The 14,273-nt window shown below is 46.8% G+C and overlaps 2 protein-coding genes across 8 annotated transcripts in view; one reads left to right on the top strand and one right to left on the bottom strand.

The window, feature by feature from the left end:
• Positions 1 to 3,765: 3,765 nt before the first annotated feature.
• LOC125543956 (uncharacterized) lies at positions 3,766 to 7,382 on the bottom strand. Its single transcript, XM_048707471.2, has 3 exons — positions 7,040 to 7,382; positions 5,028 to 5,357; positions 3,766 to 4,599 (listed from the first exon to the last, which is right to left on the bottom strand). The coding sequence occupies exons 2-3, from the start codon at positions 5,352 to 5,354 to the stop codon at positions 4,069 to 4,071; spliced, it is 858 nt and encodes a 285-aa protein (XP_048563428.2). The 5' UTR covers positions 5,355 to 5,357; positions 7,040 to 7,382; the 3' UTR covers positions 3,766 to 4,068.
• A 149-nt stretch (positions 7,383 to 7,531) lies between these two features.
• LOC125543954 (uncharacterized) overlaps positions 7,532 to 14,273 on the top strand; it is a 40,337-nt gene continuing 33,595 nt past the window's right edge. For 5 of the 7 annotated variants that reach the window (XM_087546957.1, XM_048707466.2, XM_048707467.2 and 2 more), the window contains exon 1: positions 7,532 to 7,952. In XM_087546957.1, the coding sequence (XP_087403083.1) occupies positions 7,664 to 7,952 (289 nt within the window). In that variant the 5' untranslated portion in view covers positions 7,532 to 7,663. Of the gene's footprint in view, positions 7,953 to 8,084; positions 8,215 to 14,273 lie in introns of all 7 variants that reach the window. The other 2 variants (XM_048707469.1, XM_048707470.2) reach the window with 2 other exon arrangements.

Raw genomic sequence — 14,273 nt, 5'->3', positions numbered from 1 at the left:
CACATAGTGAGCATCGGGGGTTTTAGGAGGTTCCCCACCTCCATGAGTAGCAAGTACACCTATTTTTTTGCTATTTCATGTTCCATATCCATAACTAAAGATAGAGAACAACCTAGAACAACAAATAAAATCTACTTAGTGATAAAGCAACCAAACACACATGAGAATATTCACCCCACGCTATTGCTCCCCGGCAACGGCGCTAGAAAAAGGTCTTGATAACCCACAAGTATAGGGGATCAATTGTAGCCTTTTTCGATAAGTAAGAGTGTCGAACCCAACGAGGAGCTAAAGGTAGAACAAATATTCCCTCAAGTTCTATCGACCACCGATACAACTCTACGCACACTTAACGTTCGCTTTACCTATAAGAAGTATGAAACTAGAAGTACTTTGTAGGTGTAAAGGGATAGGTTTGCAAGATAATAAAGAACACGTAAAAAAAGATAGGGGATGTTTAGATGAAGAAACAACTAAGTTAGTTTTAGTAGAGAGCTTTTTGTCACACAAAAGTTATTTGTCCCTAGGCAATCGATAACTAGACCGGTAATTATTATTGCAATTTTATATGAGGGAGATGCATAAGCTGACATACTTTCTCTACTTGGATCATATGCACTTATGATTGGAACTCTAGCAAGCATCCGCAACTACTAAAGATCATTAAGGTAAAACCCAACCATAGCCTTAAAGTACCAAGTCCTCTTTACCCCCATACGCAAACAACCTACTTACTCAGGTTTAAGCTTCTGTCACTCTAGCAACCCACCATAAGCGAATCTCGAACATATTGCAAACCCTACAGCGGGGATCCCTCACGCTTGTGCGACACGTAGAGCACCATAGGACAACAGCAATAATAAAACATACAACTCAAACCAATCATGATCATCAATCAACCCATAGGACAAAACAGATCTACTCAAACATCATAGGATAGCCATACATCATTGGGAAATCATATATAGCGTTGAGCACCATGTTTAAGTAGAGATTATAGCGGGTAAAAGAGAGCTTACACCGTGCAAAGAGGGGGAGAGAGTTGGTGATGACGACGGCGAAGTTGTTGGTGTAGGTCGCCGCCACGATGATGGCACCGGCGGCGTTCCGGCGCCACCGGGAGAGAGGGAGAGAGAGCCCCCCTCCTTCTTCTTCCGAGCTCTAGAGCTCTAGAGGCTATAGGCAATGGCGTGGGAGATGGAAGCGTGGGGGAAAGTAAATTACCACCCTTTGCTTTTATAGGCCAGTGAAAAACCAAGAGTCCCCTTACTGCGCCGCATGAATCGCCGCCACCTTCCAACCCTTTGTGCTGTTAGGCGTGCATCGATGAAAACAATTCGTTGTTGACAACCCTTGAAAAATGGAACACGATATGTGCATTGATAGGATGTGCCAATGAGAAAGATGCATCGGGCCGCAATTCGATTCGCAATAACTGGCTCAATTAGCATTATGGGCGGTGACGGTTTGATAAAAGTTGTCAGATAAAACCCCCTGCTCACACCTGTGTGGCAAGCCTTTGAGGCTAAGAGATCTCAAGACTTCGGATGCCGAAGTATGACCCTTCAAGCATATGGTCGAAAGGGTCAAACTGTAAAAGGACACCCAATAATTTTACTCTTCAGATTCAAGCACAAACTAATAAAGAAAGAACTCGTGTGCCAAGACGAAGACTTTAAAGCCGAAAACATTGGTCCGATGATGAAGCCTCGTCCTCGGCTTGGAAGACAAGTTCAGGGCTACTAACGGTGTCGTATACTAAGGGTACTAACCTATATGACCTGTAGTCCACGGGCCGAGCTTACGGCCCACCAATCTCCACAAGGAAGGACTCTAGGAAGCTATGAACCTCGGCGTGATCAAGATGGAAACCTCCAAAGACTTTGCATGTACTGCAAGGATAGTTTGCTAGCCGTCATGATTGGCAACCGACCATATGTGTAACCTAGGTACCCCTGCTGGTACATATATAAGTCGTGGGGTTTAGTCTTTATAGGCGCGATTACCAACCTTAGGGTTTAGAACATAATCATACTATCTCGAGGTAGATCATCTTGTACTTGATACTCCATAACATCAATATAATCAAGCAGGATGTAGGGTTTTACCTCTTCGAGAGGGCCCAAACCTAGTTAAACATCGTCTCCTGTTTCCCCCTATTACCATCGTTCCTAGACTACCAGCTCGGGACCCTCTACCCGAGATCCGCCGGTTTTAGCACTGACGGGCGTGGTCAACAACCTCTGGGAGTTGGTTTAGCGATTGTTAAGGCGTGACGTCCTCTCACATTCGTAGTCTGATCATCAAAGTCTACTCCTCCAGAACAATAGTTATCCTTCATTGAAATATCAGGACACCATTGCCTTTATCAAAGCGAGTGCAATGCGACCAAATCAGTCAGGCGAGGTCCGAAGACGCCGACAGGCGAATCCAGCTCGCCCATCGCGTGCGGGACAGCGGTCGGGACGACGCATGCGGCTGAAAACACCCCATGACGATGGTCCCTGCCACGACTGTGCTCCCTGTCATGGACTCCTGGGGGAAACTATCCGGGTGCGGTGCATCCGCGCCGACCGAACGGCTGAGAGAGCCCCATGAAACTGGCCGCGGGAGGCCAATGCCAAAAGGATAGCGCGAAGGGCACTCCCGAGTGAGAAGGCTACCAAAAGACAAGTGCTCCAACATCCTTTATATAGAAGTATGGGTTGCCTCTGTTTGCCGAAAAAAATAAGTTGACAAACTATGCGAGGGGATGACAAACCACATGTGTCGATTGAACCTGCTCAGGGAACGCGCCCTTGATCCGCATACCATAGTTTTAAAACCAAACCGGTAGTTCGATCGAAAAAAATCATGAACTAGCGGCTTGCTTGGCTTTTAAAGATGTACCGGTCTCTCAGTAAAAAGACAAAAAATATATTAAAAAAGAATTGCATCAATAAGGTATGGAATACCTAATCTTGAGGCAAGGCATGCTAAAGCACCAATAACCAACTACACCCTCCGTTTCTAAATATTTGTTTTTTAGAGATTTTAAATGAACTACCCCCCCCCCCCCCCCCACACACACATATATATATATATATATATATACATACATATAGTCATACTTTAGAGTGTAAATTCACTCATTTTACTCTGTATGTAGTCACTTGTTGAAATCTCTATAAAGAAAAATATTTAGGATCGCAGGAATAGATCAATAACACTGTGATTTATTAATAGTTTGCATTTAATATTAAGTGTATTCATTTAATATGATGTCAAAAATTTGAGAAATTACCTTAAATATTCTGTTTTTTTGTCGCAAATGAACACAGGTGGTCCGACTAGTAAAACTCTGAACCGATAGCCTCATCGGGTTTTTTTTGCCGGTCGGTTTTTTAAACTATGCTGCGAACCCGGCTGCTGCAATGATGTATTAGGATGTGTTTGGTTGAAGGTGTAGATATGGGTGGGTTGGGACCGTCCGGATTTTGTGAATGGGATGGTTCAATTTTAGTGTTTGGTTTGGATAGGTGGGATGAACCCATTTTCTGTTTGGTTTGAGGAATATAGTAGGTTTGGATGAGCCAACTGTTGTGTTTGGTTGATAAATAAACATGGGCAGTTGGGTTCTGGTAACCTTCTCATCTATATGGTCAGAATACCACCATATAGTGCAACAATGTGATGTATACCGGTTGAGTTGCAAAATAATCACATGATATATACAAATCTTCACATAAATTGCATTTGTGACAAATAACACATGTGCTACCCACATACACATAATTCAACATTTCATGGCAATCCTTGGTAATTGCTTCACATATTAGTATTGGAAGCAAAATATGCCATAGTCATAGTTCAGGAGGCAATACATGCCACAGTCTAGAACCTAGTACATACAAACTGAATGTCATTGGCTCAAAACAAAAGCCATAGTACAGAACGATACATAATAGAGTGGAGTTCAATGCCTCTGGCTGGAACCAAAAGCACACAAGCCTGTTAGGAGTTTGCCACAATTAACTATATATATGTGACAAGCAAAAGAGGTCATACGGTCAACCTAAGTCTTGGCCTTCAGCATCCAAAGGTAGTGGCAACATACCTAGCAACCCAGATCAGCTTGTTGTCAAAGTCCAGTGAGTGGAAAGCACGTGCAATTCGAACATTCTCAACCAAATGCGCATAGTAGTGAGAAAGATGTGCCGGTTGGAAACCAGGAATGTCTTTGATGTTGTTCCAAAGTCCAGCAGGCAACTCATCATCGGACTTACCAGCTGCAACTATAGCATTAGCAATCTTATCACCAACAGCCGTGAATGTTGCCATCAGCTTATCATTGCTTTGTTGTGTAGAAGTTTTTGCTTTCTTTGCTGCTTTGGGGACCGAGGGGTCACGGACAGTTGAAGATGGAGTAGCTGGAGTAGTTGGTGTAGCTGGAGCATCCTCATCAACAATATCATCATCAATTTCTAGAGCATCTTTCGCTAGAAGTTCATTTGATCCTTTGGCGTACTGTCCGGTAGCCAAACTGTTACCAAATATCGCAGCCATCTCAGTGTAGTGCTCTATGGGTTTGTTTAGGAACTCAACATCTCCCTTGTGTGTCTATGCAAGCAATAACAACCATTAGTAAGTATAGGTGCATATATAAATGAATTACAGCTAGTATAGTTCATATACAAATTGTTTCCAGCAACTATAACTCATATACAAATGGATTCCAGCAAATAAAACTCATATATAAATTGATTCCAGCAACTATAACTCATATACGAATTGATATACAAATTGATTTCAACAAATAAAACTCATATACAAATTGATTCCAGCAACTATAAGTCATATACAAATGGATTCTAGCAATTAAAACTCATATGTAAATTGATTCCAGCAACTATAACTCATATACAAACTGATTCCAGCAAATAAAACTCGTATATAAATTGATTCCAACAAGTATTATGCATATATAGATGAATTTCAGCAACTAAAAGGTATATACAATGAATTACAGCAAGGCAACAATATAATACCTTAATATGCTCAGTATAGTGCTCATGATCAAGTCCAATAATAAAGTTAACTTCATCCCAAAGTGCACCACTTAGGGAATTTTTAAGTCTAATTATCTTTGCCCACTTCTTCTTCCAATAGCGCAGATGGTTGGCAATCTGCCCTCCAGTCAAACAAAGCCTGAAATGATCATTTAAATCTCTAGCACATGCATTGTGATGCACCGTCTTAAAGCATGTTGATGTCTTAGTGCCATTAGCCACGACGTTGGTAAAGTGAGTAAGCATATAGGTGGACATTGAGGATGTCCAATGAAGACCGTGATTTCCAACTTGTTGGTTCTCCATTTCCTACCACAAATAAATTCAGCAAGTATAGTCACATCCAAATGAATTCATCATGTATAGTTCACAACCAAATGCCCATTCAGCAAGTATAATTCACAACCAAAAGGATTTCAACATATATAGTCACATCAACTACAATATTGTTCAGCAAATACAAAATAAGTTTGCAGATAATGTCAAGGGATATTACAACACACAAGGTTCATGAGAACAACACAATAATATTACATATTAGTTTGCATAATGATTCTGCCGGTTTTCCCACATGGCATCGGCTATTCCCTGCCTGAATGCAACCATGTATGCATGTTCGCTAGCTTGGCCGGCCAATGTTGTAGCAGGAAGTGGATTAGATGCCCATTCAGTCTCCGGTATGATTAATTCATCAATCCCATCTTCTATAACCCAATTATGAATAATGCAGCAAGAAACAACAATGTCAACTTGAGTTGGAAAGGGGAAGAATGGAGTGGCATCATCAAGAACTTTGAACCTCCTCTTGAGTGACCCAAAAGCACGCTCTACAGTCACACGAAGCGAAGAGTGCCTAAGATTGAACAATTCTCTCTCGTTTTGCACGGGATTGTTTCCCCACTCGTTCAAATGATACCTCACACCACGAAAAGGAGGCAAAAACCCTGGTTTGGCTCCATATCCAGCATCAACTAGGTAGAATTTTCCTATCATATAAGGGACAAGTGGGTGATTGCTATAACAACAAATGGAATTGAGATCTACTGCTAGTGTTTGTGCTATATTACCTTGTGGAACACGTAAACCATTTGGCCGTTCTAAAGCATCTCGTAAAACTAGTGCATCATGTGTTGTTCCCTCCAACCAGCCAAGATATATGTGAACCGAAGATCAAAGTCTACGGCCGCCAACACATTTTGGGTAGGGAAGGATTTTCTACCACGAAAAGCGGCTTCCATGTCCTTATCCACAGAAGCTCGAACATGTGTTCCATCAATAGCTCCAACACAATCCTATTTGGTCAAGAGGATTAGAACTTATGGGAATTTGAAACTATGAACCAAGAAAATATATAGAAGATGATTTGGGATCTTATATACTTTGAAGTATGGATCCCAGCGTGGATTGCCTTCAATTTTAGTTGGGGGCGACAATGACGGTCGCCTAATAAGTTCATTCCGTAGCTCACCAATGGCATGAAGGACCAAATGAAAATACCGACTAACCGTTTCATCGGACCTATCATAATTGGTGCCAACTAACCTATTTGTAAAGTTATGTCCAACGGTGTTCAAGAACATTGCTACTTGCTGCTCCACACACATATGTATAGTGTCATGAAGCAACTGACGAGTCCTCAGAAGTTTGCAAAACCGAAAGAAAGGAGCTCTCCCAAGTCTAATCATGTTAATACAGTTTGTATCATTCTTCCATATTTTATTGTCAAGATACTCAATTCTCATCCTATCCCTTTCCTCTATAGGCCCATAGGTAATACATTCTCTCATCTGTCTCCTTTTCCTTTTTCTAGACTGAACAATCATCATCATCATTGAAGCTATCATATATACTGCAGCACCAAAAACAAACAACTTCTATTGTTTGTTCATCTACAACACAAGATGTAAAACACAAAGGTCCATCTATCATACATGCAAACATCTAGGGAATCACAAAAACACATTATCAGCATAGTGTTTTTCTGTCCTTACCTTTGGATCCGAGGTGGATCAGAGTGGTGGTGGTTCTGGTCGTCGATCTGAGTCAGATCCTGGTCGCCGGAGGTCGTGGTAGTGGTGGCCGGAGGTCCTGGTCGTGGTCGCCGGAGGTCCTGGTCGCCTGGTCGGGGTCGCCCTCCAGAAGCCCAGCCGCCTCCCTCCTACTCCAACAAGCAGTAGGTCACCCCACGCCCTCTTCCATGCCGCCGCGTGAGGTGAGAGCAGGAGGAAGAAGAGATGGGGCGGTCGGAGTGGAGAGACGAGAGAGGAGGGCGAGAGTGCGCCGCCGCCTAGGGTTTTGAACTAGAAAGGGAGAGAGCGAGGGTTTCGGGAGGGTGAGCGATAGCGAGGGAGAGAACGGGAGGTGAGGCCGAGGCGCGCGTGCTTGTCACGTGCGGAAGAAGCGCGGGAGCGGGCCGCTTGGGCCGGCCGATTCTGTGGGGTGGATCGGTCCAGCATCTTTGGTGGATACTCTCTTTTTTAGGGTGGATCATTCATCTGTTTTATAACCAAACAACCTTTTTTTTGTACCATCCCGACCTAACCTGGACGATTCTTGCAACCAAACACATCCTAACTAGTGGCAAATTGTCTCGGGCATATGGCATCCTACCGAGCATGCCCTCTCCGCCTCCACAGATCGCATCGCCGCCCAGGGAAACGATGAGCCGCGAGGCCAGCGGCGCGTCGGTGAGCTCTGTCCCGGTACCCGAGCCAGAGCGGCAGCAGGGGCAGGGGAACCAAGGGGAGGAGGCGGGGTGGACGCCGCTGGAGAAGGTGGCGGATAAAGTGGAGGAGCTGTACAGTCTCCGCGACACCTTCTTCCCCCGAGACCCCTCCGAGAAGTCTGCGTCCCTCCGCGCCTGCGCCGACGCCGCCCTGGGAGTCCTCGATTCCCTGCCTCCCGGTACGCATCCCCACCCCCCAACCGGCAAACAAACTATTCATCTTCGTGTTAATATTCTTGTTTTCTAGCCAGCCCCTTTATTTTTGTTACTGTCACGTGTATTGATACTTCTAATTTAGAAGAAAACTCTAGTATGGGTGTCAACAGCTTCTGTAGATATGTGGTGCCGGGGTCTGGGAGCTATTAAGCGTGGTGGCTGGCCGCTGGCATGACATACACTAGGGGGAGTGTATGGTACAAAACAGACAAAACCAGTATTGGGGTAAGATAGTGATGATCACGGTAAGATGACAGTTTGAATACCATTGGTATGTATATGATGATTTCTGACCTTAGCCAGAACACGCTTAAAAAATTAAGGCCTCTTTTGGTTCATAGGATAGGATTATCGTAGGAATAGGAATCTTGTAGGAAATGAGATGACATGTATCTCAAATCCTATGAGTAGAATAGGAAACAAGATGTCATTTGGTTGACACCAAAGGAATTTTTCCATTGAGTCTAGGCTCATTTTTATTTTCCTATGAAATGTGGAGGATAGGAACCAATCCTATATAGGAATAGGAATCCATTCCTATGAACCAAAGGGCTCTAAAGAAAAAAATCCTATAAGAATCCTATCCTCTAGAATTCCTATGAAATTCCTCCAAACCAAAGGAGGCCTAATTGTACAACCGTGGAACCTCGGTTGTCCTGTTGGCATGCAATAAATCAGAAGAGGGTTTACTGTATTGTGTAAGAAAGTTATGTTAGAGTACTATATATATAACGATGTAGCCTTTTGTATTTACCCCATTGCATAAGGGGTTTTCTGCATATTTCCTACACCAGTACATGTATATATACTGGACTATGGCACCATGGGAATACAAGTTGCATATTTTCTAACATGGTATTAGAGCTAGGTCAATTTTTTTGCACGCTGCAACTCGTGCTATTGATCCCCCGTGGCCGCCGCCGCTGCTTTTTCTCTCCATCGTAGCAGCCGGTCAACCCAAGGCCGCTCCTCTCCTTCCCTGCACGTCCGTGACGCTGCCGTTCAACTCCCTCCCATCCAGATCGAAGCGAGCCAAAAAACTTTTTGGTCCGGCCAGGGGAATTTATTTCACCTATCTGCCTATGCCTGGTCGGAAGAAGAGAAACTCACTGCAGAGGATAATATACTCCTAACCAGTGAATTCACAGAGGAAGAGGTGAAAAAAGCATTGTTCGGCATGGATAGTAATAGGGCACTGGCCCAGACAATATCCCGGCTGAGTTTTATAAGCATTGTTGGGATTTTGTTAAATCTGACATTATGCGTTTGTTTCATGCTTTTCATAATAACACTCTGGATGTGGCTCGTCTAAACTATGGTGTGATCACCTTGATACCCAAAATGAATGGTGCTAAGAAAATCCAACAATATCGCCCTATTTGTCTCCTTCGATGTCCTTATAAGTTGATCACTAAGGTGATGGATAACAGAGTAGCTATTTTTGCTGACAAGCTTATCAACAAACACCAGAATGCTTTTGTTAAGCACAGGAATATTATGGATGGGATCCTCACTCTCCATGAGGTGCTACACCATACTCATCAAAAGAAAAAAGTGGGCATAGTGCTTAAGCTAGATTTTGAAAAAGCCTGCAACAAGATAAACTGGGATTTCCTCCTTGAATGCCATAGTAACCGAGGGTTTGGGACAAATTGGTGTGGCTGGGTGAAAAAAAATCCTGAATAATGGTACAATAAGCGTAAAACTCAATAACGAGATGGGACCTTATTTCCAGAGCAACAAAGGTGTTCGCCAGGGCGATCCCTATTCCCCTTTTCTGTTTAACCTTGCTGTAGAAGCACTTTCTAAGATGATTCACAATGCTCAGAAAGAAAAAATGATAACTGGGTTCGTTCCGGACCTCATAGAGGGTGGCGTGGCCATCCTCCAATATGCTGACGATACGGTCATTTGCTTTGAACATTATGAGGAAGCTGCTGTTAATTTGAAACTCCTCTTATATATCTTTGAGCTTATGTCTGGACTCAAAATAAACTAACTTAAAAGTGAAATTTTGTGTGTTGGGGGAGACGATAATATACTAGCTTCCTATGCGGAACTATTCAACTGTCAAATTGGGCATTTCCCGATGAAATACTTTTGAGTGCCGGTAAGCTACTCCACCTTGCGCAGCCTGGATTGGAGTTTTGTAGATGACAAATTCCTAAAATGTTGTGAATCGTGGATTGGTAATGCCGCATCCTCGGGAGGAAGACCTATACTCCTAAATTCCTCCCTTTCTAGCATTGTCTATTACTACATGGCTATGTTCTTACTTCCTAAGATGGTGATCTACAAATTAGACAAACATCGTAAAAAGTTCTTCTGGCAAGAAACTAATGGCAGGAAACGACATCATCTTGTGAAATGGACTAGGATCTGTAGATCTAAGAATAAAGGGGGATTGGGGGGGGGTGAAAGATCTCCTACCTCCACTGTCAGCTCTCCAACCGCGACGCCCGTGATTCTCGGGACGGCCGTCGCTCGCCACCTCGCCCTGACCGACGCTCCCCTGACCGTCGCTCTCCCACTCGCTCTGACCGTCGGGGCCGCTCCCGTTCGCGTTTCCCTCCGGACACGGAGTGGCGGACCTCCCGTCGTTGCTCCCCTTCCCCCACTCGTCGCCGGGAGCGCTCCGCTTCCCCGCCGCGCCGTGGACGAACCTCCCTTGCTCGCCCGGCCCCTTCTGGCCAGTCTCCCCCAGTTGACCGGTACCAGCCGCCTCATCGCGCCACTGCGCTGACCGGGGCGGGCAATGGCCCTAACAGGGGCCGGCAGGGCGCCAAGAAGAAGAAGCGTCGGGGACAGACCCGGGTGGCGGCCACCGCCCCCTTGGCCCCCAGTGCCTCCGCTTCTCCCGTGTCCGACCCCGCGGCGTCCGAAGTGACTTGCTTCAATTGCGGCATCGTCAGTCATTCGCAAGTTAACTGCACCAACCCGATTAGATCTGTCCTGGACGGCCATCAGCGGGATGAATCCTGGCGACGGGCTTTGCCCACTGTGTGGGACCCCGAGGACTCGAACCACATCTTCTCTTGTGTCTCGGCCCAGTTTCTTTGGAGTTGTGCGCGCGAGTCGTTTGGTGGAAGTTGGTGCCACACCAACTTCTCGTACCTCTTCGCCAAGATCCAGGCCTCGCCCCCTACGTGTTGCCACATTAGGTGGCTGACCATAGGTGCCCTTGCCTGGACGCTTTGGACGGTTCGGAATAAGCTAGTCATCCAGCGGATTCCCCTTCGACGGGCTATTGACGCAGTGTTCAAACTTTGTGGTTTCTTGCAGCTTTGGCGGCCTCTTAGCCGCCCCCAGGACCAGGACGCCATCACCGTCATCATCTCCGACCTTCGTGCGATGGCTCTCCGATTGGCACCGCTGCTTCCTCCGCCACCTCCTGAGCCTGATTAGTGCCTCCTTGGCTCTCCGATGTTACCGGCCTTTTTTTGTTTCTTTGGGCTTGTTGAGCTGTGCCCTCGGCAGAACCTCTTGTACTTTATGTTGTGAGACTTGGGTGTGTGTGTTGTGGACTCATTTGTGATACTTGGTGGTCTGTGGCGGTTTGCTTTATTTATAAAGCGGGGCGGAAGCCTTTTTCGGTAAAGATCTCCGTAAGCAAAATATTAGCTTACTCACGAAATGGTGGTGGGAACTCGAGACACAACAAGGGTTGTGGCAGGATGTGATTCGCGCTAAGTACTTGAAAAAAGATACGGTAACATCGGTGAGAAGTAGATTCGGATATTGACCGATTTGGAAAGCCATTATGAAGGTCAAAGAGTGCTATCTGGCTGGAAGAGGGGTGGTCTTGAAATCTGGCAACATTGCTAGAATGTGGATTGACTCCATTGCCAATAATCCTCCTTTGCATGATAGATTCCCTGAACTTTATAGTATATGCAATGATCAAGAGATTACAGTTGCCGAGTTTAAAAAAAAATGTTGGCGTCGATTTCTTCAGGAGGCGCTTGCACTCTCCGCTGCTGGATCACTGGGGGGAAGTCAAGCGAGTGGTTGGTTCATGGTTACTCTCCAATGAGCCGGACCAAGTAGTCTGGAATCTTGGGAAGAATAAACGCTTCACAGCTAAGTCTGTATACGCATACATGAAAAAGCATCTAGCTGGCTGTGATTATAGATGGATATGGAAAGCTAAACTCCCTCTTAAGATTCAAATATTTTTATGGCAATTATTCCAGGACTTTGTGTTGACACGAGATGTCATGAGCAGACGAAACTGGGTTGGAAACCCGAAGTGCTCCTTTTGTATGGAATAGAGAAACCTCGCAACACCTTTTCTTCACCTGCCTTGTCGCCAGGGTAGTCTGGAGAACCGTTGGGTGTCCTAGGCACGAAATTATGCCCGAACAATCTGTGGCAATACTTCTACTGGTGTTATATTTTCTTGCCGGGTGGATCTAAATTCTATACCTTTGGCCTTGCTGCGATATGCTGGGCTATGTGGAACTGTCGCAATAGGGCCACATTTGAACATAAAAAGCTAAAGACTCCTTTTGATGTGGTTTTCTCTGCGTGTGGTTTCTTGAACTACCGGGCAGGTTTGATGGCTGGAGTTGACCGCGATGCAATGGAACGTGGCGCCAAGATGCTCAAGACCAACGCTGCGACTATGATGAGGATCTGCGCGGCCCCAGCTGAACCAACGATGGACTGACGAGTTGTTGCCGTCCTGCCTTACCTCAGAAAAAATGCCCAGCTGTTATGTTAGACTTTGATCATTGCACTTGCGTGGGCTTTTGCTTTCTGCTCATCCTGTGAGCCTTACCCCCTCTGGAGATTGTTTGTTGGTACCCTCGTTGCGCTGGTTAGGCTAGTTGGTATTTAGGTGTCACTGGGTTTTCGCCCCATAATGAGCTGCTCGATGACGAGTGCTTACAGTGGGTTTCATAGTGGTGCCTTGAACTCGCTTTCCCCTTTCTAGCTTCCTTAAGCTCGAACTACTGTATTTCCGTTATGATAAGTAATGGGAAGGGGTTATGCCCGGTTAAAAAAAAAGATCGAAGCGAGCCTCCAGCGATGGATTCAGATCGAAGCCAGCTCCAAGAGCCTCTTGCTCGTGATCGATCCAGATCAAGCCCACACAGGAGTCTCTGCCCGCGATCGATCCAGATCAAGCCCGCACAGGAGTCTCCGCCCACGATCGATCTTCCGCCGCCGGCCTCGTTTTTCGCCGTCCCTCGCCGGATCCGGCCCCGCCCATGATCGATTCAAATCTTCGTCGCTCTCGTCCGGTCCGGCCATCCCTCGCCAAGGGGTCCGTCCCCTTGCCCTTATATAGCGTTTGATGGGGGCCGGTCCGTGCCCCTTCGCCTTCTGAAGATGGATGCAGAACAGAGGAAGAGCAATGATGGCGCCGCGCCGCGCCTGACAAGCTTTATGTTAGCCCGGGTAGTTGCCGAGGCATCGTGGGGAAGTGGGGGCGTCCTGCGCCCCGTCGTGCGCCATGTGTCGAGCCTGGCCCGCAGGCGAATGGGGCCCGCGCCGTTTCGCCCCCTCCCTCCGCAGACAGAGTCGTGCACGCCGCAGGCCTGGGTGCTACTTTCGGGCCCGTGGGACTGGCGGTACCCATGCCCGTCTGCCTGCGGCCCAGAGCGCGGCGCCACCTGTAGGCCCAAGGCAGGCCCACCTCCAGGGCGTCACGAGTAAGACCCTTGCGAGGGCTTTGCCTCGCGAGGCATGCGTCATCGAGTGTCACCATGAGCCTCGCGAGGCCCTCTTGCGGGGCGGCTTCCCGAGGCCCCGGGGGCATGCGAGTCAAGGGCTGCACGGCGGAGTCACGCGGCCCTGCGTCTTTACGTGGGTGATGCACGTGGCGACGTGCGGAGCCAGAGGGGCGCCAACAGACGCGAATGATGAGGCTTTCCTCTTCGTGCTAAGGGAGCAAGGACAGCGCACCGGTTCCCAAAGCAATCCCCAAAGGTTACCTGTTCGGTGCAAGAAGACCAAGATGACGGGCTCGCCAGCACGGAGGTCATCACTGAGCCCACCGAGTTGAGGGTCGCGAGGTAGAGCGGAACGTAGGCAACGAGCGCACCCCAGAGTTCGAACCTTCTTGGGTCCCCATAGCCCCGATTCCGACAACTAATATTTGGAAAACTTTAAAATCCTGCATCCCGTGGGTTTTGCAATCTCCCTGCTGTGTGCTACGTAATGGCTCGCTCATCTCTTTCTGGCATGATCAATAGTCACCCCTGGGCAGGCTGCACTTGATTTCCCCCGTACTCTATTCTTTTGCTTGAGACCCTTCCTGCAACGTCTCTTCTCAGGTT

The sequence above is a fragment of the Triticum urartu genome, chromosome 3A (genome assembly GCF_056163025.1).
Source record: "Triticum urartu cultivar PI428250 chromosome 3A, HENAU_Tu73, whole genome shotgun sequence".
NCBI classification, from domain to species: Eukaryota; Viridiplantae; Streptophyta; class Magnoliopsida; order Poales; family Poaceae; genus Triticum; species Triticum urartu.
Note: the sequence above shows the minus strand (reverse complement) of the source record. Positions and strands in the feature narration are given on the sequence as shown.

What these genes read in the sequence shown, in the direction of transcription:
- LOC125543956 (XM_048707471.2), bottom strand. Translation starts at nt 5,354, where the DNA reads ATGGAGAACCAACAAGTTGGAAATCACGGTCTTCATTGGACATCCTCA. An exon ending in ACTATACTGAGCATATTAAG is followed by an intron (nt 4,600 to 5,027) that starts GTATTATATTGT and finishes TTGCTTGCATAG; the next exon opens with ACACACAAGGGAGATGTTGA.